The sequence below is a fragment of the Ctenopharyngodon idella genome, chromosome 24, assembly GCF_019924925.1.
Source record: "Ctenopharyngodon idella isolate HZGC_01 chromosome 24, HZGC01, whole genome shotgun sequence".
Lineage (NCBI taxonomy): Eukaryota > Metazoa > Chordata > Actinopteri > Cypriniformes > Xenocyprididae > Ctenopharyngodon > Ctenopharyngodon idella.
In genome coordinates, this window is record NC_067243.1 from 4,321,653 (window position 1) to 4,348,385 (window position 26,733).

At 37.9% G+C, this 26,733-nt stretch overlaps 1 protein-coding gene across 2 annotated transcripts; it reads right to left on the reverse strand.

The window, feature by feature from the left end:
* Window positions 1-1,150: 1,150 nt before the first annotated feature.
* Window positions 1,151-26,351, reverse strand: LOC127507774 (ribonuclease inhibitor-like). 2 transcript variants are annotated; one of them, XM_051885079.1, is made up of 9 exons: window positions 26,175-26,351; window positions 18,214-18,386; window positions 15,155-15,328; window positions 14,519-14,692; window positions 12,766-12,939; window positions 10,300-10,473; window positions 6,915-7,088; window positions 5,194-5,367; window positions 1,151-2,381 (listed from the first exon to the last, which is right to left on the reverse strand). In XM_051885079.1, the coding sequence occupies exons 2-9, from the start codon at window positions 18,261-18,263 to the stop codon at window positions 2,366-2,368; spliced, it is 1,110 nt and encodes a 369-aa protein (XP_051741039.1). In that variant the 5' UTR covers window positions 18,264-18,386; window positions 26,175-26,351; the 3' UTR covers window positions 1,151-2,365. The 2 variants fall into 2 exon arrangements, with proteins under 2 accessions (XP_051741039.1, XP_051741040.1); XM_051885080.1 differs by lacking the exons at window positions 18,214-18,386; window positions 26,175-26,351 and adding an exon at window positions 17,572-17,700 and having other exon boundaries at window positions 1,422-2,381.
* Between the last annotated feature and the right edge of the window lie 382 nt (window positions 26,352-26,733).

Below are 26,733 nucleotides of genomic sequence, written 5' to 3' on the forward strand. Positions count from 1 at the left end.
ACAACATTCTAAAAAGTAAAAAAAAAAAAAAAAAAAAAAAAAAAAAACCTTGGCAACTGCATAGCAACACACTGGCAACCAACTACAACACCCTAGAATCATGATGGTGAATTTTGCACTCACATGTTCAGAAAATATACAGATCTTATCTTTTAAAATCTAAGTTCAAATCTAAGTTTAAAATCTGCTGCCCTCTATATGCTGTTGGGGAAACTACAGTATGTGAGTATTGCATTGACAGTGCTTGAAAAGTTTAAAAATAATTTCACTGTCTTAAAGCATCAACAACTCTAATAAAAACCATCGTTCAGCTTCACTTTTTCAGAAAGGAAATTACATCACAAATGCACCTGGAGCTCCGTCTCAGTCCAACTTCCCATCAGCGTGGTTTCTTTCACACTACTAACATGATCCACTTACTTTTCTGCACAGATGCATCCATGTAATTATTTGTTTAGAGATATAAACGAGCCGAAAGCCCCTCTGGTGGTGTATACATTAAAACTATGACAGATGTGTATAAAACATACTCTAATGCGCTAAAGCCAGGTGTCTCGAGTCAACGGGCCACTGCGGAAGTCCTCATATTGAAGAAAACAGTCCAGCTTGTGTACGACTGGAATCATTAATGTAATTATATGTGACACAGATCAGGATTCAGGGTGTATCCTGTTTTCTTAATGGTTTTCTCAATGAAACAGGCGGATTTTTGGCATCCAGTCTGAAGATTACAGATAGAACGAGACAATATCCTCCATGAATAATCTGTGCATCTGAGAGAGAAGAAAAAACTCTTTCTCTCTCGCTTTCACAGTCCATCTCATTCACTCAAGCTGGTTTAAAATGAAACAGACTTTCAGCACAACAACCATTTGAGGACATCTTCACTCTGAAAATTAAAAGTTCTTCAATAGTTATGAAGCTTAGGTGGCAAGCACCCAGAATAATCTAAAAACTGCATAGCAACACCCTGGCAACCTGCCAGAATAAACAAAAAACTGCATAGCAACATTGTTAAAAGTAAAAACAAACAAAAACACACACACACACACACACACACAAAAAACATTATAAACTCCCTGGCAACCACCCAGAATTATACAAAACTGCATAACAACATTGGTGAAAAGTACAAACAAACACACATACCTTAGCATACCATAATAATATTTATTTCAGACCCCACTGTATGTGAAGCAGTGACTGCACATTTATGTACACCAGTTTTCTCATGGTGAAAGACTTAAACCAGGACAAAACTCAATTCTATTACGCCACCTAGCGGTCAAACACTGCAACAGCCTCCTGTTTGCGTAACTATAATCATTTAAATCTATTCACACACTCAATATAGGCTTTACTAAACCTCTGAATTACTGTTCCCCATGTCACAAGCTCTTTATGATCAGTCACTTTGATACTTTTGCTCTGTTATGAAATTTTATTTAAATTTAATTGGAGAAACATCATAAAACTTCATTGACAAAAGCAGTTTCTATATCAATGTCCTAACCAATAGAATAGCCTAACCTATCCTAATAGAAATCAGAAAAAAGGTACAAAAGCTGTCAAAAGTATTAATATGTACCCTTAAGAGGTAAATAAGGTATAAAGGTGTATCTTATGAAAGGGTTTGACGGCAGTGACAGAATGTGTACCTTTTTCAGTAAAAGAGTACATAAACAATACATTACTTCATATTTTCATTTTGTATTGGAAAAATAAATGCAAATTCATTGTAGCTTAAGTGTCTAAATACTTTTAGGGGCCACTGTATATACCTGAATCAAAGCAATGTAATGCCTCATCAATTATGAACATCTGTATGAATAATAAAAATGTGTGGTTTGTGATCTTTCTATCTACACAAAGATGTGCAGAAATTATCCTTACAGTGCTTGAATGAATGTGCTCTTGACTTTCTGGTTAAACACAAAAGCAGATGATATTCTGTACAAAGTAGAACAAAAGAACAAAGAAGAAGAACAAGGTACCGGCCGGTCAGTCCAGAAACACTCCTGCTCTGTTAGAGGAGATGAAGGGGCAGATATGATGTTCTCTGATTATTGTGATGGACAGTGAATCTGTAATCAGAACAGTTCAGACTCCAGGATATTTTGTTGAATCCAAACTTACAGTGTCTCCTTCCTTTCCTGCTGATTCCTTTATATGTCTGATATTCATTCACTGACTCCATTCAGCCTCCAGTAACAGCGTCCAGTCAGACTCTCTCTACACAGAACCAGACCACACTCATCAAATCTCTCTGGATGATCAGGATACGGCTGATCCTCAAACACGAGTGTCATATTTCTGTTCTCCTCAGACAGAATGAGACGAGTGTCTGCTGTGTTTGGATCCAGTGTTAAATATACCAGGGTCTGAAGACAAGAAGAGAACAAAACAACATTAACCACAGATAAGTGTGTACACACCATAAAACAAATTTACTTAATGAGGATATTAACTATAATAAATGATAAATGTTTAATTATAATATATAAAGACATACCAGATATCTGTGTTTTGTAGATAAAGCTAACTAAGCAATATCACATGAGCAAGAGTGAAAAACAGCGAGGATCACAACGGTCAAAGACGCCTGTCTAATGCTTGTTTATAAGAAATAGTGAAGACAGATGAAAGAACCGTGTGTGAAAGACCTCAAACGTGTGTTAGCTTGTCAAAATGATCCCTTGATGGTGAAGACAATGAAGCTGCAGAAGAAGATCCAGTGTCAAAACATGGAAGAGCCTCAATTGTATGGGAGTATTTTGGTTTTAAACACTATGAAGGAACTCGAACAAAAATGCCATAAAACCTGTATCATGTGCAGTCACTCAAAGAGGAAATATGACAAACCTGTCAGTCCAAACACAACATGGTTATATTCTTACCAAAGAAGAAAATGATTCTGAGCCAAATAAATCCCACCAATGAAAATTAATGTTGACAAAAAAAAATATCACAAGAGAACATGAACATACGGAGCCCCGCACATGACATGCAAGAAAAAAAAATTAAATCGTGCACACGATTTACTAAGTCATTCCCTCGATTTAGTAAATCGTGCGCATGATTTAGCCTACTATTTTTTTTCCAGCATTTCATGTCCAGGGCTCCGTATGAACATATGACTAGAAAAAAATAACACTGCTAGATTATGATGCACTATTGTTATTGAAAAAGAAACATCTGAGGAATGAAATAGCTGCATGAGGTGAAGCTCCAGTCAACTGAAGCCCATTCTATGACATCCTATGAGATTAATCAAATATCCTAGATAAACTACATAACATAAACGTAACATTACAACTTCTGTCTGCACAAAAGGATAAAAATGTAAGAGAACTTCAGCTGAGTTATGTACTATATCCAGAGAGTGCAACTCCCGTTATGGATGCACTCAACCCATAACAGTGCATTGAAACCCGGGCAAGGAGTGAAAAAAGAATTTACAACATCCTACAGTGTTCTCGCTGTAATGTATATGCGCACTGTTGAAAAAATTAGATGGGGAAAAAAAACTGCTGCATTAATATACATTTTTTTGAAAAAGAAACATCTAAAAGCAATATGACCTTCTCAAATAGGCTAACCCAGTCATAGTCAACAATATCAGGCATTGCATCTGAGCTGTAAATAAAAACCACCCTGCTCACAAACTCCCGTTGTGAATGCACTCTTACCGTAACAACGCTGATACACAGGCAACTAAAGCACAATGAATTCACAACATTCTATTGCAATCCTGTTCTCAGTATAACGCTATATGGCAGATCGGTGCTGCACATCTTGCACCTAATTTTATTTTTCATGATCAAAGTGATTATAGTCATCACTGCAGGTTTTTGAAACATAACGAGAAACAACTTAAAATTAGAGGTCGACCGACATGGGTTTTTCTTTGGCCGATGCCGATAATTAGAAATCAGGGCAGCTGATGGCCGATATATGATGCTGATTTTTTTGGCCAATATGTTTGGCTGATTTTCTTTTTCCCCTCTTCATCTCAAATCTAATAGTTAAGTAATAAGAAGTGATACAGAAAATTGCTTAAATTAAACATTTATTGAACAACACAAGCCTCTCCATTTAGTGCACCAAAAATAATGTATATGTTAAATATAATAGACAGAAAACAAGTAATCAAAAATCTAGACTGTCAAATAAACTTAATAGTAGCCTAATTCAAAGTAATATTACATGGCTCAACTTTTTAAGTACCTTCTCAAAACTATTCTAAAGCATTTTGGTTTATGTTTGTTTACAGACACTTCTATACGGTAAGTAAAATGGCCATAATCTAAGTGATGATAAAAATAAAAGAGTTCACCCATATTACACAGCCTGCTGCTCATAACTGCATAAAAGTGCACTGGCCCAATAAGGCTATGTCAGACCCACAGACACATTTAATGAGGAAAGTTAACGTCCACGTTTTAGCCAGAAGTTTCATCTGAATTGAACATATTTCTGCTTTCACATGCAAATGACGTGTTGCACTTATGATCAGCATGGCCGGCATCAATTCTAGTAGGCTACAACGTAATTACACTTTCAAAACGGTCTGTTTTCCCCTGCCATCGTTAGTTGAATTTTGTACGCAGCCTCAGAGGGAAAGAAATTCTCCAGTAACGTACAGATACAGAATTGATAACGTCAGAGCTCATCAATACAACGCAGGCTAGTATAATAATTTAGCTGCTGGGCTCATTACCAGGTTTTGGTACCCGTGCCTACCTGTAGCCTAAACTACAGCTGGTTGAAGGCTTGCAAACCGTCTCATGACCGTCTCAAATAACCCAGTCACTGTCAACGGTGTCGGGCATTTGAGCTAAAACCGAAGAGTGAATGAACACCGGTCTGTAAACTGCAGCACTCTGCTAGCGGGTTAATAAACTCAACCAAACACGTCCTATATGAGATTAATCAGATACAGACAACATAAAAGTAATCTTACAACTTATATCAGCACAAAAGGACACAAATGCGCACATGAACTTGACCGTGATAGTCTGATGTGTAACTCGTTGTGAATGCGCTCTTCCCTTAACAACTCGCTGAAAAACAGGCAACTAAAGCAAGAAAATGTACAACATTCTATTACAATTATGTTCTCATTAAAATGCTGAACACAAAAGATGATATTTTGAAGTTTTAGTGACCACTGAATCTTACTGCTCAACATACTTGAGTTTGTTCAGTGTGAAGTTTGAATCCTTCAGTAGATCAGAGAGCAGCTTGACTCCTGATCCTCCCAGGTTATTCCAGCTCAGATCCAGCTCTCTCAGGTGTGAGGGGTTTGAACACAGAGCTGAAGCCAGATAACCACAGCCTTCATCTGTCACCTTACAGCCCCGCAATCTACAAACACACACAGAAACAATGAAGATATCTGTGACATCAGAACTCACAACAAACACTTGTTAAATCTGTTAATAATCATGGTGGTACGCGAGATGACTCTCTTCTCATTCTGTTCCCGCTATAGATTAGGTTTATGCTAAAAAGCAGGCTAACTAAATTCCAGCGCAACGCTTTAGTTTTATCTCTGAAAGAGCGCATGGAAATTAGCAGCTAAACATTAATATACTGTTTTACGAGAGGAATGCTGAACGACCGAGTGTAATATCCAGGACCCTCATTTATCAACGATGCGTACGGACAGATTTGTGCGTAATGAGTGCGTAAGAACAGTTTCACGCAAAGTGTGGGATTCACCAACTTGTACTTATATGTAGAAATGTGTGTAAATATAAGCACACCTCTGAGCATGCTTACGCAGAAAATCTAGTGGTAGAAGAACGACACTACACATAAAAAGCATTTAAGAGTGTCACAGTATGCATTAAGCAATCCACATATGTCCTATGTTTCTTTTAATTATAAAACACTCAATTTATAATTTGTCTAATTTTAAACACGATGCGTAATTGGTGTCAAACCCTATAAAAGACAGCTGTGAAAAATGTTTGTCTCAGTGCAATGGCTTATCTTGCGTTATTGGAAGACTTGGCAAACAATGCGCTTGGCAGAGAGCGCGTTTTCCAAGATTGTGCTGATCTGCTTGGCGAGAACACAGAGTGCTCTCTTTGCCATTATTGCGGTGAGGAAAAAATACAATCACGTGATTTTTAAAGGGAAGTGTTGTCACCATATATGGTTCATTGGAGGCGTTTCCGAATGCTAATGACCGTGAACGTGAACGAGCATGGTACTTACGCACATATAGGATTTATCAACAATGATTGCTTACTCATGTGCGTAAGAACTGCGTGCGCACATTTGATAAATACAGATTTTCTTGTACTTAGGCACATTCTAAATTTCATTCGTAGGACAAAATATAGAACCTTTTCTACGCACTGTTGATAAATGAGGGCCCAGGGATGCAAGCAACTGAACTTTTTTTTTTTTTTTTTTTTTAAATGTCACTGTTTTGAATGTAAAATATGGTATAATTTACATTTGATTCATGTACCTCATAACTGAATGTGACAAGACAAGAAACGTTTTGCGTTTGCGACATATCAGATATCTGTAGAGTTAACGTGCATATTTTAAAGCAAAATATTATTTGCAAATAGTGATAAATTGCCTACTTCACAACTGCTGTAGAACTTATTTTACAATGTTTACTTTTATTTATTCCCTTAATCATTTTAATATTTAATAATTATTTAATTCCTTTAAAACAACAAATTTTTAAAATGCTTGGGTGAACTATCTTTTTAAGAAGATCTACTCATTGAAATTGATATTGTAAGAAAGTAAGTCAGTAATCTTTTCCTCCACGCAGCTCTAATACAGACCCTTTCCACATTTCACTCCACTGTACACTTGTAGATGGAGAGACTGAAATACAAATACAGACATTCACAGGATGAGATGAATCTTACTGCTCAACATACTTGAGTGTGTTCAGTGTGCAGTTTGGATTCTTCAGCAGATCAGAGATGATCTTGAGTCCTGATTCTCCCAGGTTATTGAAGCTCAGATCCAGATCTCTCAGGTGTGAGGGGTTTGAACACAGAGCTGAAGCCAGATAACCACAGCCTTCATCTGTCACCCCACAGCTACATAATCTACAAACACACACAGAAACAATGAAGATATCTGTGACATCAGAACTCACAACAAACACTTGTTAAATCTGTTGAATAATTACACATCCATTTAATATAAACTGATAAGAGTTAAATCTCTCTCATTTCATAAACTATAAGTTCTGCTGAAAGGAGAATATGGTTCTGGGTCCTGCAGGTCATTGCGACTCATGTCCAGCTCGATCAGATGGGAGTTTGTAGAAATGATGCCACAACAAGGATTCACAGCACTGACCATACTCCAAATGTGTGACAAACAGTGATTAAACCACACAGCTGAAGCACGAGAGCAGAGAGAGACAGACCTCCAGATGATGAACTTGTCTCAGAGCCGACCGGCATGCTTGTGACATAAAAACATATTTGTGAATGTTTTTTATTAGCAAATTTCATTTTATTTATTTATGAATTTAATTCATTTTTGTGAAATTCCTGACATATATTTGTGGATCTCATTCTATTTATTTGTGCATATGATTATTTTTTGTAAATCTCTTTAAATTTACTTGTGTATCATAATCTATTTATCTGGAATACTGGAACGATTCTATCTCCATAAGTTACTGTCAACGGTGTTGGGCATTTGAGCTAAAACCGAAGGGTGAATGAACACCGGTCGGTAAACTGCAGCACTCTGCTAGCGGGTTAATAAACTCAACCAAACATGTCCTATATGAGATTAATCAGATATAGACAACATAAAAGTAATCTTACAACTTATATCAGCACAAAAGGACATAAATGCGCACATGAACTTGACAGTCTGATGTGTAACTCGTTGTGAATGCACTCTTCCCTTAACAGCTCACTGAAAAACAGGCAACTAAAGCACAGAAAATGTACAACATTCTATTACAATTATGTTCTCATTAAAATGTTATGTATAGACATATGACAGACTGGTGCTGAACATCTTGCACTTAACCGTATCTCATGATCAAAGTAATTCCAGGCATCACTGTGGCATTTCAAATCCAGTTTCACTTTATTTCACTGGACTGGAAGACGTGCTGTCTAACGTTAACAAATCAGACCTCAGATACCGCTCAGATCAGAGACGTTTATGATTTTCTGGGAGCTATGAATAAAATAAAAATAAATTATAGAATTCACAATTTCTCATCTTATTTGTCTTATCCTACTACTTTAGTGAATAGAATGAGTAAATTAGTGCTAAATCATTTTTAAATACTATACTAAAAAAACATTCTCTCCCAAGTCCCAACTTGCGAATGACTCTCTTCTCGTGCTGTTCCCGCTATAGATTAGGCTTATGCTAAATAGCAGGCTAACTAAACTAAATGGATATTTATTCATCGTTTTTTAATAAATGCACAACTAAAGGAGAGGGAGCTCTAACTCTGATTCTTCCACTATCAACATCTACGCAAATCTGAAAAGAGGCGGCGGCCTCTGCATTAGGTAACGTTAGGCCTAAAGATGTGTTTTTGACTCTTTGCATAGCAGTCGTTCATTATAAATTTAAAATGCAGAAGATATGATACATATATTTTGTGAAATGTAGAGTATATGTTAAATATATAGCCCCCATAGACATTTAGAGGGACTCCCCAAAGTCTCCCCAAAAATTAGAAATGGCCAAATTGTCCCTCAATATTTTATAGTCTTGATGCTGCTCTGCTGCACTTCATCATGCGTAGCTCTGTTTGTTTTTTAGAGGACAAAAAGTTTTAAAAGTTTTTAGGTTGCTCTGTCTCAATAGTCTAACAGCACTCGTCAATGTCAAACGAGTGAGATGGCCAATCAAATCAAAGAAGGCGGGTCTTACAGAAGACGAGTATGAATTCCAGCGCAAGGCTTTAGTTTTATCTCTGAAAGAGTGCATGGAAATTAGCAGCTAAACATTAATATACTGTTTTACGAGAGGAATGCTGAACGACCGAGTGTAATATCCAGGGCCCTCATTTATCAACGGTGCGTACGGACAGATTTGTGCGTAATGAGTGCGTAAGAACAGTTTCACGCAAAGTGTGGGATTCACCAACTTGTACTTATATGTAGAAATGTGTGTAAATATAAGCACACCTCTGAGCAAGCTTACGCAGAAAATCTAGTGGTAGAAGAACGACACTACACATAAAAAGCATTTAAGAGTGTCACAGTATGCATTAAGCAATCCACATATGTCCTGTGTTTCTTTTAATTATAAAACATTCAATTTATAATTTGTCTAGTTTTAAACACAATGCGTAATTGGTGTCAAACCCTATAAAAGACAGCTGTGAAAAATGTTTGTCTCAGTGCAATGGCTTATCTTGCGTTATTGGAAGACTTGGCAAACAGTGCGCTCCGCAGAGAGCGCGTTTTCTAAGATTGTGCTGATCTGCTTGGCGAGAGCACAGAGTGCTCTCTTTGCCATTATTGCGGTGAGGAAAAAAATACAATCACGCGATTTTTAAAGGGAAGTGTTGTCACCATATATGGTTCATTGGAGGCGTTTCCGAATGCTAATGACCGTGAACATGAATGAGCATGGTACTTACGCACACATGGGATTTATCAACAATGATTGCTTACTCATGTGCGTAAGAACTGCGTGCGCACATTTGATATATACAGATTTTCTTGTACTTAGGCACATTCTAAATTTCATTTGTAGGACAAAATATAGAACCTTTTCTACGCACTGTTGATAAATGAGGGCCCAGGGATGCAAGCAACTGAACCTTTTTTTTTTTTTTTTTTTAAATGTCACTGTTTTGAATGTAAAATATGGTATAATTTACATTTGATTCATGTACCTCATAACTGAATGTGACAAGACAAGAAACGTTTTGCGTTTGCAACATATCAGACATCTGTAGAGTGAACGTGCATATTTTAAAGCAAAATATTATTTGCAAATAGTGATAAATTGCCTACTTCACAACTGCTGTAGAACTTATTTTACAATGTTTACTTTTATTTATTCCCTTAATCATTTTAATATTTAATAATTATTTAATTCCTTTAAAACAACAATTTTTAAATGTTTGGGTGAACTATCTTTTTAAGAAGATCTACTCATTGAGATTGATATTGTAACAAAGTAAATCAGTAATCTTTTCCTCCAAGCAGCTCTACTACAGGCCCTTTCCACATTTCACTCCACTGTACACTTGTAGATGGTGAGACTGAAATACAAATACAGACATTCACAGGATGAAATGAATCTTACTGCTCAACATACTTGAGTGTGTTCAGTGTGCAGTTTGGATCCTTCAGCAGATCAGAGATGATCTTGAGTCCTGATTCTCCCAGGTTATTGCCGCTCAGATCCAGCTCTCTCAGGTGTGAGGGGTTTAAACGCAGAGCTGAAGCCAGATAACCACAGCCTTCATCTGTCACCTCACAGCGATATAATCTACAAACACACACAGAAACAATGAAGATATCTGTGACATCAGAACTCACAACAAACACTTGTTAAATCTGTTGAATAATTACACATCCATTTAATATAAAGTGATAAGAGTTAAATCTCTCTCATTTCATAAACTATAAGTTCTGCTGGAAGGAGAACATGGTTCTGAGTCCTGCAGGTCATTGCGATTCATGTCCAGCTCTATCAGACGGGAGTTTGTAGAAATTATGCCACAACACGGATTCACAGCACTGACCATACTCCAAATGTGTGACAAACAGTGATTAAACCACACAGCTGAAGCACGAGAGCAGAGAGAGACAGACCTCCAGATGATGAACTTGTTTGAGCCGACCGGCATGCTTGTGACATAAAAACATATTTGTGAATGTTTTTTATTAGCAAATTTCATTTTATTTATTTGTGAATTTAATTCATTTTTGTGAAATTCCTGACATATATTTGTGGATCTCATTCTATTTATTTGTGCATATGATTATTTTTTGTAAACCTCTTCAAATTTACTTGTGTATCATAATCTATTTATCTGGAATACTGGAACGATTCTATCTCCATAAGTCACTGTCAATGGTGTCGGGCATTTGAGCTAAAACCGAAGGGTGAATGAACACCGGTCGGTAAACTGCAGCACTCTGCTAGCGGGTTAATAAACTCAACCAAACATGTCCTATATGAGATTAATCAGATATAGACAACATAAAAGTAATCTTACAACTTATATCAGCACAAAAGGACACAAATGCGCACATGAACTTGACAGTCTAATGTGTAACTCGTTGTGAATGCACTCTTCCCTTAACAGCTCGCTGAAAAACAGGCAACTAAAGCACAGAAAATGTACAACATTCTATTACAATTATGTTCTCATTAAAATGTTATGTATAGACATATGACAGACTGGTGCTGAACATCTTGCACTTAAACGTATCTCATGATCAAAGTAATTCCAGGCATCACTGTGGCATTTCAAATCCAGTTTCACTTTATTTCACTGGACTGGAAGACGTGCTGTCTAACGTTAACAAATCAGACCTTAGATACTAACTCTGATTCTTCCACTATCAACATCTACGCAACTCAGAAAAGAGGCGGCTTCTTCTGCATTAGGTAACGTTAGGCCTAAAGATGTGTTTTTGACTCTTTGCATAGCAGTCGTTCATTATAAATTTTAAATGCATATATTTTATGAAATGTAGAGTATATGTTAAATATATAGCCCCCATAGACATTTAGAGGGACTCCCCAAAGTCTCCCCAAAAATTAGAAATGGCCAAATTGTCCCTCAATATTTTATAGTCTTGATGCTGCTCTGCTGCACTTCATCATGCGTAGCTCTGTTTGTTATTTAGAAGACAAAAAGTTTTAAAAGCTTTTAGGTTGCTCTGTCTCAATAGTCTAACAGCGCTCGTCAATGTCAAAATGAGTGAGATGGCCAATCAAATCAAAGAAGGTGGGTCTTACAGAAGATAAGTATGAATTCCAGCGCAACGCTTTAGTTTTATCTCTGAAAGAGTGCATGGAAATTAGCAGCTAAACATCAATATACTGTTTTACAAGAGGAATGCTGAATGACCGAGAGTAATATCCAAGGATGCAAGCAACTGAACTTTTTTTTTTTTGAATTGTCACTGTTTTAAATGTAAAATACGGTATAATTTACATTTGATTCATGTACCTCATAACTGAATGTGACAAGACAAGAAACATTTTGCGTTTGCGACATATCAGATATCAGTAGAGCGAACGTGTGCATATTTTCAAACAAAATATTATTTGCAAATAGTGATAAAGTGCCTACTTCATAACTGCAGTAGAACTTATTTTACAATGTTTACTTTTATTTATTCCCTTAATCCTTTTATTACTTAATAATTATTTAATTCCTTTGAAACATCAAATACACCCCCCCCCCCCCCCACCCCCCAAGCTCAAATGTGAAACTCCGCCTATGACTGACTTCCAATGTAAAGGGGAAAAACACTGAAAATGTCTTCTTTTGTGCTCCACAGAATAAAGAAAGGCATACAGGTTTGGATGACGTAAGGATGAGAAAATAATGACAGATTTTAAATGTTTGGGTGAACTATCTTTTTAAGAAGACATACTCATTGAGACTGATATTGTAACAAAATAAATCAGTAATCTTTTCCTCCAAGCAGCTCTACTACAGACCCTTTCCACATTTCACTCCACTGTACACTTGTAGATGGTGAGACTGAAATACAAATACAGACATTCACAGGATGAGATGAATCTTACTGCTCAACATACTTGAGTGTGTTCAGTGTGCAGTTTGGATCCTTCAGTCCATCAGAGATGATCTTGAGTCCTGATTCTCCCAGGTTATTGAAGCTCAGATCCAGATCTCTCAGGTGTGAGGGGTTTGAACGCAGAGCTGAAGCCAGATAACCACAGCCTTCATCTGTCACCCCACAGCTACATAATCTACAAACACACACAGAAACAATGAAGATATCTGTGACATTAGAACTCACAACAAACGCTTCTGCTGAAAGGAGAATATGGTAATAAAGCAGAGAGAATAAAGCAGAGAGAGACAGACCTCCAGTGCAGTGATGATGAACTTGCTCGAGGCGACCGCTCTAACCAGTGACAAACACAATGACAGGTGGTAGAATAATCAAATATATACCTATTACAACTTACATCTGCACAAAAGGACGCGAATGCATATGTGAACTTGATCGTGCTAGTTTGAAAGGGAAACTCCCATTGTGAATGTACTCTTCCTGTAACAATGCTGGTACACAGGCAACTAAAGCACAAAGAATTAACAACATTCTATTACAATCCTGTTCTCAGTATATTGAAATATGGCTGATTGGTGCTGCACATCTTGCACCTAATTTTTTTTTATGATCAAAGTCATTACAGTCATCACTGCAGGTTTTCGAAACCATAACGAGAAACGACTTTAAATAATAGAGAGGTTTACTGTTAAAACATATTATGAGTACAAAATAACACTGCTGCATTATTAATATCATCAATATTTTTGAAAAAGAAATATCTAAAAGGAATATGACTGTCTCAAATAACCCAGTCACTGTCAATGGTGTCGAGCATTTGAGTTAAAACTGAAGAGTGAATGAATACCGGTCGGTAAACTACAGCACTCTGATAGCGGGTTAATAAACTCAACCAAACGCATCCTATATGAGATTAATCAGACATAGACAACATAAAAGTAATTTTACAACTTATATCAGCACAAAAGGACACAAATGCGCACATGAACTTGACCGTGATAGTCTGATGTGTAACTCGTTGTGAATGCACTCCCTGAACAGCTCGTTGAAAAACGGGAAAAACTAAAAAACTAAACTAAAGCACAGAAAATGTACAACATTCTATTACAATCATGTTCTCATTAAAATGTTATGTATAGGCCTGTGACAGACTGGTGCTGAACATCTTGCACTTAACTGTATCTCATGATCAAAGTAATTCCAGGCATCACTGTGGCATTTAAAATCCAGTTTCACTTTATTTCACTGGTCTAGAAGACGTGCTGTCTAACATGAACAAATTAGACCTCAGATACTGCCTAAAATGGCAGAATAACCAATCAGAAAAAAAGACAAAAAAATTAAAGTCATGGTGATCATCATTTTCATGATTGATTATCGCGGTCACCTCCGGGTACTCGAGTACTTGTGCCCATCCCTATTCCAAACCTGCATGCATTTCTTCTGCCGAACACAAAAGATGATATTTTGAAGTTTTGGTGACCACTGACTTCTAATGTAAGGGAGAAACACTGAGACTTTTCTTACTGAAAAGAAAATGTCTTCTTTTGTGCTCCACAGTATAAAGAAAGGCATACAGGTTTGGATGACGTGAGTAAATAATGACAGATTTTAATTGTTTGGGTGAACTATCTTTTTAAGAAGGTCTACTCATTGAGATTGATATTGTAACAAAGTAAATCAGTAATCTTTTCCTCCACGCAGCTCTACTACAGACATTCACAGGATGAGATGAATCTTACTGCTCAACATACTTGAGTGTGTTCAGTGTGCAGTTCGGATCCTTCAGTAGATCAGAGAGCATCTTGAGTCCTGATTTTATCAGGTAATTGTCGCTCAGATCCAGCTCTCTCAGGTGTGAGGGGTTTGAACACAGAGCTGAAGCCAGATAACCACAGCCTTCATCTGTCACCTTACAGCGACTTAATCTACAAACACACACAGAAACAATGAAGATATCTGTGACATTAGAACTCACAACAAACACTTGTTAAATCTGTTGAATAATTACACATCCATTTAATATAAACTGATAAGAGTTAAATCTCTCTCATTTCATAAACTATAAGTTCTGCTGAAAGGAGAATATGGTTCTGATCAGATCTATACAGCCATCTACCAGATACTGAGGATCATAAACTTTGTATCTCCTGAAGGAAACAGCCGTGTTCGAGTAAGTTTGGGTTTTAGGTCCTGAGTTAATGAAATGCTGCATCAGCGTCTTAAACTGTGCTGTTGACACTCGACATTGTCTCCTGCACAATAATATTCTTCTTTCATTTTAGAGCGACTGATTCTTATACAAATACATGCATTAAAAAAAATCTACTAAAAATAAATATAGTCATAATTTATAATGCTTCGATGTGATGAATTAATGAATCTCAAACCTCAGTATCTCCAGCTGACAGTTTGGGCTCTTCAGTCCATTGGAGAGCAGCATCACTCTTGAGTCCTGCAGCTCATTGTCACTCATGTCTAGCTCTATCAGACGGGAGTTTGGTGATTGTAGAACTGATGCCACAATTTCACAGCACTCACCAGTGAGTTTAAAGCTATCCAATCTGAACAGAATAATAAAAAACTGAATAATTACTCCATTAACAGTGGTGTAAAGTAATGAAATACAAATACATTGTTTCTGTGCTTAAACAGCTTTTTTTTTTTTACATTTTTGCTTTGAGTATTTTAATTTATTGAAACTTTGACTTCGCAACATTTTTAAGCCAAATTCTTTTTATACAGACAAATCTCCTCTTGTTAATAGTTACCCTGATTTTTAAAAAGGGTTTTATTGTGAAAAGAGAGAACAGAGAAGCAGCATGTAGGCAGTGTGCAGCGGGTGAGCTCAGAGTATGAGTGCACTGCAGTGTTTACATGTCCTCTTATTATAAGCAATGGGACCTCTCCAATGGGCCAATAATTCCACCATAATAAGCGCTGGTATAGCTATAATGCAGCGCATGAGATTCAACATGTCCATACTCCAAATGTGTGACAAACCGCGCAGCAGCAACACAAGAGCAGAGCGACAGGCCTCCAGCACAGCGATGATGAACTTGCCTGTTGTGAATGCACTCTTTCCATGACAACGCTGATACACAGGGCAACTAAAGCACAAAGAATTCACAACATTCTTGTCAGGGCTCAGGTTTGATCTGTCTCTTTCTCCTGCATGAGCCTTTGTTTTTGTTTTTGTCTGCACGTGCCGGCCACGATCAGCTGTTCGCGTTTCGTGATCGGCGTGGTTGTGCACGTGTTGGTGACTAATTGTTTTGTTTTCATTTGTGCGTGCCAGCCGCACTCAGCTGATCGTGTTTCGCAATCAGCGCGGTTGTGTACGCGTTCACAGCTGTTTGTTATTTCCTTATCTATTTTCTCCTTATTTAAATCTCATGTTTTCTCTTTGTCTTTGCCAGTGTGTTTTGTCGTTTACGCTTTTCACGCGTTTCTTGTTTTGGTTCATCAGTTATTGGTTTTGTGTTTTTTCAGTTTTTTCCTTTTTCTGCCCAGTTATTCCAGTTGATGTCTGGACTGCCTATGCTCCTTGGGCAGTGGTCTGTTCATCTGGGTTTTTGGACTTTTGCTCTGGATTACTATCTAGATTTGTGGATCTCTCAGAATTTGCCTGGGCTATCATCTTTAATGACCATCGCCTGTTTCTGACTACTGCTCGCCTGGAATTTGATCTGTTTGGACTTCTATTGAGTTCTTGGATTGTGGATCTGGAATTTGGCAGTTCGCTATCAATACCATTATCACTGAATAAAACTTTTGTTGCATTTCTAACTGCATTTGGGTCCTTCATTTCAGCGAAACCTGACAATTCTATTACAATCATGTTCTCAGTATAACGCTATATGGCAGATTGGCGCGGCACATATTGCACCTAATTTTATTTTTCATGATCAAAGTGATTGTAGTCATCACTGCACGTTTTCAAAGCCATAACAAGAAACGGCTTTAAATAATAAAGGTTGTAATTACAATCTCTGACGATATCAAGCATTCTGTGACATCGCAATCTGTCAGGCAATCATCGGATCTGCGAGCATGCGGCCGAGTTGGCCTCATTCCAGCCGCGGTGCGCTGATGAGGTTATTTTTTATTGATTTAAAATACAAGTACATCAAACAAACACATCAAATTCACAATTAACATGTCTTTTAAAATTGTAGGTTTTGCAAATGTCAAGTAGGCTACTTTACTACAGAGCAAACAGGAAGGCTGCCCATCTCGCTCATTAACAGCAAACTGATTCTTCCATTCTTTACCTTTGCTGCTGATGCTACGACTCTTCTTGTTTGCATGTGTTGCTTCATTGTATGTTCCTCAATTTGTTTTTCTCCTCTAACAACAAATTTGATAATTTTGAGCCATATATTTACAAAAATAATGTCTACAGTTGGAATTCTGCCAAAGCGCGCACTTGTAAGTGTTCGTTAACTGCGTAACTGCATCAGTACATATAGGTCTGCGCGTGTCTAAAAAAAATAAATGTCTACTTCTAATTTCTAACAATGTCTGACAAAACATTAGAGCTCAAATTTATATTTGTTTAATCCATTTTAATTTAAATTTAAAAACAAAAATAAATTGTAAAACTAAAATATAATTTAAATGGCATATTGTGGGCTGCATTTGCATTCGTGACGGGCCGCAGGTTGAGAAGCACTGCCTTAACAGCTCACTGAAACACGGGCAACTAAAGCACAGAAAATGTACAACATTCTATTACAATCATCTTCTCATTAAAATATTATGTATAGGCTTATGACAGACTGGTGCTGAACATCTTGCACTTAACTGTATCTCATGATCAAAGTAATTCCAGGCATCACTGTGGCATTTAAAATCCAGTTTCACTTTATTTCGCTGGTCTGGAAGATGTGCTGTCTAACGTTAACAAATCAGACCTCAGATACTGCCCAAAATGCTAGAATAACCAATCAGAAAAAAGCAAAAAAAAAAAAGGTGATTATCATTTTCATGATCAATTGTTGCTGTCATCTCCAATTACTCGAGTACTTGTGCCCATCCCTATTCCAAACCTGCATGGATTTCTTCTGCCGAACACAAAAGTTGATAATTTGAAGTTTTGGTGACTTCCAATGTACTTCCAGTGTAAGGGAGAAACACTGAGACTTTTCTTACTGAAAAGGAAATGTTTTCTTTTGTGCTCCACAGAATAAAAAAAAGGCATACAGGTTTGGATGACGTGAGGGTGAGTAAATAATGACAGATTTTAATTGTTTGGGTGAACTATCTTTTAAGAAGGTCTACTCATTGAGATTGATATTGTAAGAAAGTAAATCAGTAATCTTTTCCTCCACGCAGCTCTACTACAGACCCTTTCCACATTTCACTCCACGGTACACTTGTAGATGGTAAGACTGAAATACAAATACAGACATTCACAGGATGAGATGAATCTTACTGCTCAACATACTTGAGTTTTTTCAGTCTGCAGATTGGATCCTTCAGTAGATCAGATAACATCTCGAGTCCTGATTCTCCCAGGTTATTGACGGTCAGATCCAGCTCTCTCAGGTGTAAGGGTTTGAACGCAGAGCTGAAGCCAGATAACCACAGCCTTCATCCGTCATGTACCAGCCGGATAATCTACAAACACACACAGAAACAATGAAGATATCTGTGACATCAGAACTCAGAACAAACACTTGTTAAATCTGTTAATAATTACACATCCATTTAATATAAACTGATAAGTGTTAAATCTCTCTAAAATCTCTCTAATTCCAGGCCCCCTAACACTGCACATTTTGCATGTCTCCTTGATAAAGCACACCTGAATCAAGTCATCAGCCAATTAGCAGAGACTCCAAGACCAGAAATGGGTGTGTCAGACAAAGGAGACATGGAAAATGTGCAGTGTCGGGGGGCCTCCAAGAACATGGTTGGGAACCACTGCCATAAACTAGTTCTGCTGAAAGGAGAATATGGTTCTGAGTCCTGCAGGTCATTGCAACTCATGTCCAGCTCTATCAGACGGGAGTTTGATGATAGTAGAACTGATACCACAATTTCACAGCACTGATCAGTGAGAACACACTTTGCCAATCTTGTTAACAGTAACCCTGATTTTTAAAAATATTTTCATTGTTTGTGAAAAGAGAGCACAGAGAAGCAGCATGTTAGCAGTGTGCAGCAGGTGAGCTCAGAGTATGAGTGCACTGCAGTGTTTACATGTCCTCTTATTATAAGCAACGGGACCTCTCCAATGGGCCGATAATTCCATCATATTAAGCTCTGGTATAGTTATACATGAGATTCAACACGACCATACTCCAAATGTGAGACAAACAGTGATTAAACCGTGCAGCTGCAGCACGAGAGCAGAGAGAGACAGACCTCCAGTGCAGTGATGATGAACTTGATCACGTCGGCCGCTCTAACCATTGATAAACACAACGAGAAGTGTTCGACCCATCTGAATTCAACTGTAACTGTAAAGGCAGTTTCTAACACTAGAAATACTGTAGAAATTTATTTTTAAGTTTTTTTTTAAAAAAATAATTTGGCCAAATATCTTATTTTTTTTTAATAAACTTTAATTGAATTAAAAACGAAATTAAATAAGCAAATGCAGTAAAGACCCTGAGGAAAGATCAATATCTCTCAATCTGTCAGAATTAAACATAACCCTATATAAATTAAGAAATAACATTCTAGTTTTATTTTGTTGTTAATTGTACTGTACTCAAAACCAATGCTTTACTGTCAAATATTTATGAGCATTATTAGTATTATTAGAGATTTGTTTTTTTTGTTTTTTTTAATTTTGGAAAAATAAAAAACATTGAAAATAAAACCACAGGAATGCATCGCCCAGATAGGTGTGATTTTTCCAGGAAGGGCCGATCCTGACAATTCTGATTCCCTACAGGCAGCGGTTATTTGTAATGCTGTTGTTATTAGATGTAGAAAGCAGCGATATGTTGGTTTTAATAGTCAAGACAAGATTCAGGCTGTGGTTGATTGGCCAACCCCAGATTTCTGCAAGGCTCTGCAGAGGTTTCTGGGCTTTGCCAATTTCTATCGACGTTTTATTCGTAATTACAGCCAACTGGTCGCCCCTCAGATTGCCTTGACCTCCACCAAGGTGACGTTCAGGTGGTCTAGTGCAACTGAAGTTGCGTTTTCCAACCTAAGAAGTCGCTTTGTTTCGGCTCTTATTCTTGTGACACCTGATCCTTCACATCAGTTTGTAGTGGAGGTCGACACGTCGGAGGTGGGGGCCGGGGCGGTGCTTTCCCAGCATTCCCTCACGGACGGCAAGATGCACCCTTGCGCGTTTTACTCCCATCGCTTGTCACCCGCAGAACGTAACTACGATATTGGTAACAGAGAGCTATTGGCCGTCAAGCTGGCTTTGGAGGAATGGCGTCATTGGTTGGAGGGCTCGGGGGTGCCTTTCATTGTCTGGACCGATCACAAGAACTTAGAGTACATTAGATCTGCCAAACATCTGAACTCTAGGCAGGCTCGGTGGGCTCTTTTTTTTGGTCGCTTTGATTTTTCCATCCAGGCTCCAAAAACATCAAGCCCTATGCTTTGTCTCACATTTTTGATCGTTCCGAACGTCCATCCTCTCCCGATTCCATCGTGCCGCAGAAACTGGTCATTTCTGCGATCACTTGGGAGATTGAATCGAAGGTTCGCAATGCCTTACAAGGGGTAATGCCTCCGTCCGATTGCCCACCGAGTCGTTTATTTGTGCCTGAGGGGTTGCGATCCGACGTCATCCACTGGGGTCACTGTTCCAAGATCGCCTGTCATCCAGGAGTGAATTGTACAATTTTTCTGGTTAAGCAGCGATTCTGGTGACAAAAAGACGATTGTGGTGACATACAGGAGTCGTACATTAAAGGATTAGTTCACTTTCAAATAAACTTTTCCTGATAATTTACTCACCTCCATATCATCCAAGATGTTCATGTCTTTCTTTCGTCAAAAAGCTTACACTGTATGTCCTACGCCTTCTCTATTCTACTTACGGAAAAAAAATGAAACTGGCGCTGCGTTCGTTCCGTAAGTTGAATAGGGAAGGCGTAGGACATACAGCGTAAGCTTGTTGAAGAATACGGAAAGCAGAAGCATGTGCAAGGCGAACATCTGTTTATATAAAGCATATACAGTTGTATTTTTTCCGAAAAAGACAGATCGTTTCTCTAGATAAGACCCTTATTCCTCGTCTGGTATCGTTTAAAGCCCTTTGAAGCTGCACTGAAACTGTAATTTTGACCTTCAACCGTTTGGAGGCCACTGAAGTCCACTATAAGGAGAATACTCCTGGAATGTCTTCATTAAAAACATTCATTTCTTTTCTGAAGAAAGAAAGACATGAACATCTTGGATGACATGGGGGTGAGTAAATTATCAGGAAAAGTTTATTTAAAAGTGGACTAATCCTTTAAGCACGCGTGAGTCCTTTAAATTGATGTACAAACAAATCATGTATGAGCGCTCTCAACGCACTGATCGCATATGTATTTATCCACATACACATTTCAGTACATTCACGTTGTTTTCACACACATTCAGGATAATGTTTGGATTTGTCCTGTGTATGTTGCTGTGTACTTCAGTATATATGCAGGTCAAGGCGGTTGGTTTAGGGTTTTTTTGCATCTCCATGTAGTCCTGTTCAGTATCAAAACTTGACTTGTCTAAAATGTAAACAAGCTCTTTGTTGCACATACTATACACTGTGAATTCTGAATTGGTGTCCTTTTTTGGAAAGACATCTAAATTTACCTTGAAAAAAGCTGAAAAATACAGTTTTGTGAAACACTTCAATCTGATGGTTTACTTAGCTGGATATAGGCAATGATATCAAAATGGACATGTTAAACAAGATAAATGGTGTATGCTTAATTTCATACACCAAATTAATCTATTGTACGATTATTCCTGAACGAAGCCCACCAAATTACCACAAACTCCACATTCAAAGATTAAAGAGTCAACTCATTCCCCCACTGAACCATTTGTGAGCCATAGAGTTGGACCTGGGAACTAAAATGGCCGATTGAAGACGGCCCCTCAATGTCTGCTTAATTACAAATGCATTTGATTGTAGTAACAGAGCAAAAGATCAAAGAGACCCTCTTTCGCTGTGTTGACTTTAAGGAACAGATGGATCAACAAACCCCAAGATACAAGGCATAAATTCCCACTGTTATCAGAAAACTCGGACACATCTCGAGGTTAAAGTCACAGCAGGTCATCACGGGAATCACCTTTTTGCCCAGCTTTGCATTTCAAAAAGACATTCAAAAAGTTTCCCTGGCAGACAGTAGAGCCACTTTTTTGTGTTCAAACAAAGACAATTTAGAAAATACTGCCAAAAGACATGAACTTATCACCAAAAAAACAGCCTCTAACATTTCATATGTATCAAGCATGTTTTTATTTTGTTTATGGAACCTATGTAATTCTTTCTGTGTGTTTTTAAACATTGATTACAGGTAAATTTGAAGAAAATCTACCTCAGTTATATAAGGTGTGTACTGTTTGGTATGGCTGTGATGGATAAATGCTTTACAGTATTTTGATGCAAAATTGATTTATGTAAGATATACGACTTTTGAACCAGCAAAATTAACTTCTCAAAGTTCTGACCAAAATCCCTAAGTTTGAGAAGAAAGGACTGTAAGGACATTATGCTAATTGCATACAAGAGAACAGGAGAACTGGGCGTAGGACCCGCCCAAATTAGGACCTGATTGGCCAAAACAATCGGAAAGGCGGAACCAACAAACTGTTCAAAACTCAATACCGCGCATTGTGCTTTTGCTTTTGCCCTTGCTTGTACTTTGCCTTTGCCTTCGCTGAGTCGGCGGACCGAACATCGTCCTGCCTGCAAGCTATAAACCTCTTCAAGAACTCACTCAAACCCTGCAAGAACCTTCGTTGAACTTCGCAGACGAGGACTCGCCAAAAGTCCTCTGTTTCCAGCAACTCCTTGAGACGCAGAGAGACACCCACGCAGCAACGCGTAAACCCTGCAACCATTCAACGAAGACTCCATTTTCTGCAAAGTGAACTATTTCCCCACGGGACGTCATCCTTGACCGAGCAACGCCGCTTACTTAAACTCCTTCACGAAGAGAACACGCGCTTACAGGAGCAGCTCAAGCAAGTAACACAGGTCTCCTAATTTTGCTGAGCTGGTGCAATTATGTTAAGCAAATGAAACTATGGTTGAATTGCTAGTGTATTAATTCTCTCAGGTTATGGTCAAAGAAACTTGTTAAGAGCTAAACAATTGGGGAATCCATTCACCTCCAGACAATAATCTCACCATTTCCCTGTAACTGGATGAATGTGTGTGTGTGTGTGTGTGTCTGTGTGTGTGTGTGTGTGTGTGCGCGAGAGTATGTTTTTTTTTGTTAGATTAGTTTGTGTTTTAGTAGATTTAGTTCAATAAAGTCTTGTTTGATTTTCCATACATACAAGTGTCTTGTGCTGTGCTTACCAAATTGCTGCCTTAAACAAAGATCATGCTACCTTGCTCATAATCATAATTATAATTAATAATCATAACAAAATATTATTACTGTTGGCCACAGGATAATAACTTGTCCAGAATTGGTAAAAATACTGTAACCTCAATTTTTCGGTGGACAAATAATTGATGAAGTGTTAAATATTAATTCTGAATCATTTACAGTTAATTCGGTTCTTATTCAGTGTAATTTAATTACACTTTTGATTAATTATTTGGGTTGATTCCTACACTATTGACAGCCCTGATTATATATATATATATATATATATATATATATATATATACACACTATATTGCCAAAAGTATTGGGACACCCCTCCAAATCATTGAATTCAGGTGTTCCAATCACTTCCATGGCCACAGGTGTATAAAATCAAGCACCTAGGCGTGCAGACTGCTTCTACAAACATTTGTGAAAGAATGGGTCACTCTCAGGAGCTCAGTGAATTCAAGCGTGGTACCGTGATAGGTTGCCACCTGTGCAATAAATACATTCGTGAAATTTTCTCTCTACTAAATATTCCACGGTCAACTGTTAGTGGTGTCATAACAAAGTGGAAGCAATTGGGAACAACAGCAACTTAGCCACGAGGTGGTAGGCCACTTAAAATCACAGAGCGGGGTCAGCACATGCTGAGGTGCAAAGTGCGCAGAAGTCGCCAACTTTCTGCAGAGTCAATAGCTACAGACCTCCAAACTTCGTGTGGCCTTCAGATTAGCTCAAGAACAGTGCGTAGAGAGCTTCATGGAATGGGTTTCCATGGCCGAGCAGCTGCATCCAAGCCTTACATCACCAAGTGCAATGCAAAGCGTCGGATGCAGTGGTGTAAAGCACGCCGCCACTGGACTCTAGAGCAGTGGAGACGTGTTCTCTGGAGTGACCAATCACACTTCTCTGTCTGGCAATCCGATGGATGAGTCTAGGTTTGGTGGTTGCCAGGAGAACGGTACTTGCCTGACTGCATTGTGCCAAGTGTAAAGTTTGGTGGAGGGGGGATTATGGTGTGGGGTTGTTTTTCAGGGGTTGGGCTTGAACCCTTAGTTCCAGTGAAAGGAACTCTCAATGCTTCAGCATACCAAGACATTTTGGGCAATTTCATGCTCCCAACTTTGTGGGAACAGTTTGGGGATGGCCCCTTCCTGTTCCAACATGACTGCGCACCAGTGCACAAAGCAAGGTCCATAAAGACATGGATGAGTGAGTTTGGTGTGGAGGAACTTGACTGGCCTGCACAGAGTCCTGACCTCAACCCGAAAGAACACCTTTGGGATGAATAGGAGCAGAGACTGTGAGCCAGGCCTTCTCGCCAACATCACTGCCTGAACTTACAAATGCGCTTCTAGAAGAATGGTTAAAAAATCCCCATAAACACACTCCTAAACCTTGTGGAAAGCCTTCTGAGAAGAGTTGAGGCTGTTATAGCTACAAAGGGTGGGCCAACTCCATATTAAACCCTACGGATTAAGAAGGGGATGTCATTAAAGTTCATATTCACATAAAAGCAGGCGTCCCAAAACTTTTGGCAATATAGTGTATATAAAAGAACTGTCAAGCGATTAAAATTTTTAATCTAATTAATTACATGATTTAATCTAATTAATCACACATCAAATTTGACTGAGAAATTATCCCCAAAAGATAATTTTTGTGTCATTATCGTCATTGTGTAAAGCATCATATAAACATTACAAAAAGATTCAGATTCAGAAAGAAAAACTTTTTTATTTGATTCAATATAGAATTTATTACAAACTTTTGATGACTTAATATTATCTGTGTGTGGCTTCCCCTTTAATTGTTGCACCACTTTGAGCCATGTGGGTTGTAACAATATATATAGTGCATCCGGAAAGTATTCACTTAATGAATTTAATCCATTTTGGAATAAGGCTGTAACATAACAAAATGTGGAAAAAGTAAAGCGCTGTGAATACTTTCTGGATGAACTGTACATACACATATACACAGGTTTATTTATATATTTGATTTGCACAATTTGTTTTATGATATATGTATCAGGGTTACATCTGTTTTGGACTTTGTTTGTTTTGTCATTTGCCACATGTCCTCCTTTGTTCAGTCCCCCCTCCCCCACCCCCACCCCATTATTTAGTTCCCTTGGGTACAGGTTGAGGTGTTCATTATTAATTATCTTGTTAAGTTCCCTTTGTTTGCTGTGCATATATACCCTGTGTTCTCCCTCTGTCTCTGTCGGTTCTCGTTTGTATGTAAAGTGGTGTTTCCTGAGTTTCTCCTGTTATTTGGAAGTAAAAGTCTACCTTCCTGTATTCTGCCTCATCTTGAGAGTTCCTTACCACCATTATGTGGCAATATGATATAATACTGTCATATTATCTAATAACAAAAAGATGGCACTTTAATTTGCTTATCTTAGAAGTTTACAGCAAGATTTGACATCTCTCATGCATGGACATATTGGGGAGAAAACATCCTTATTGCAATACATGCTTCATTCATCATCATCATCATCTTGCTTACAGTGATCATGCAGGACCAAATTTAGTATTCACCTTATTAATAAAATACACTATATACAGGCAAACAGATGAACCCAGAATATGAACAATGAGCAAAGTTTCATGTAAACTCTTTCCCCATAGGAAACCACTACAAAGAAAAACAATTAACATGCAATTTAGCGTACTGTATTAAAATTCTGGGTTCATCTGTTTGCCTGTATATATTAAGCATCATCAATACAGTGTATACTGAATTTGATATATTAAAATAACTGTCTTTGTGCATTAAGGCATGTTAAGCATTTCCACGTTAAGTGTTTTAGAATGTCATACTCTGTTTTTAGAGACTGAAAAACTGAGGTGGGTGTTGTATAAGGACTGAATGAATCTCAAACCTCAGTATCTCCAGCTGACAGTTTGGGCTCTTCAGTCCATCAGAGAGCAGCTCCACTCCCCAGTCACCCAGCCGGTCATTGTAACTCATGTCTAGTTCTATCAGGGGTGAGTTTGGTATCTGCAGGGCCAAAGCCACAGTTTCACAGTCGGTGACGTTGAGATCACACAAGGAGAGTCTGTAAAAACAGGATATTTGTCCATGTCATTTATTGTGTGTTCATCTTGCAGAAACAGTGTTTGCAGTAACAGTGATATGTTATGTCCTGTTCTCTGTGAACATTCAAGCTTTCTGGAAAAATGTGTATGCTGGAACTGACGTGACAGTCAAGTGAAAATAACTTTCAAACGTATGTGTATAAAATCACTGTTTAGTAAATCCAGATTTTAATAAATACAGATTTTACTCTCCAAAATGAGTAAAAACATGATAACCCTAGTGAAAAAATAGTGTACTTAAGCACAATTTATTCCTATGTACTTTAGTATAACTAAATGTACTTGTGGCACACTATAAATTGGTATATTTAAAGTCTGCTAAATTGGAACAACTAATTTTGT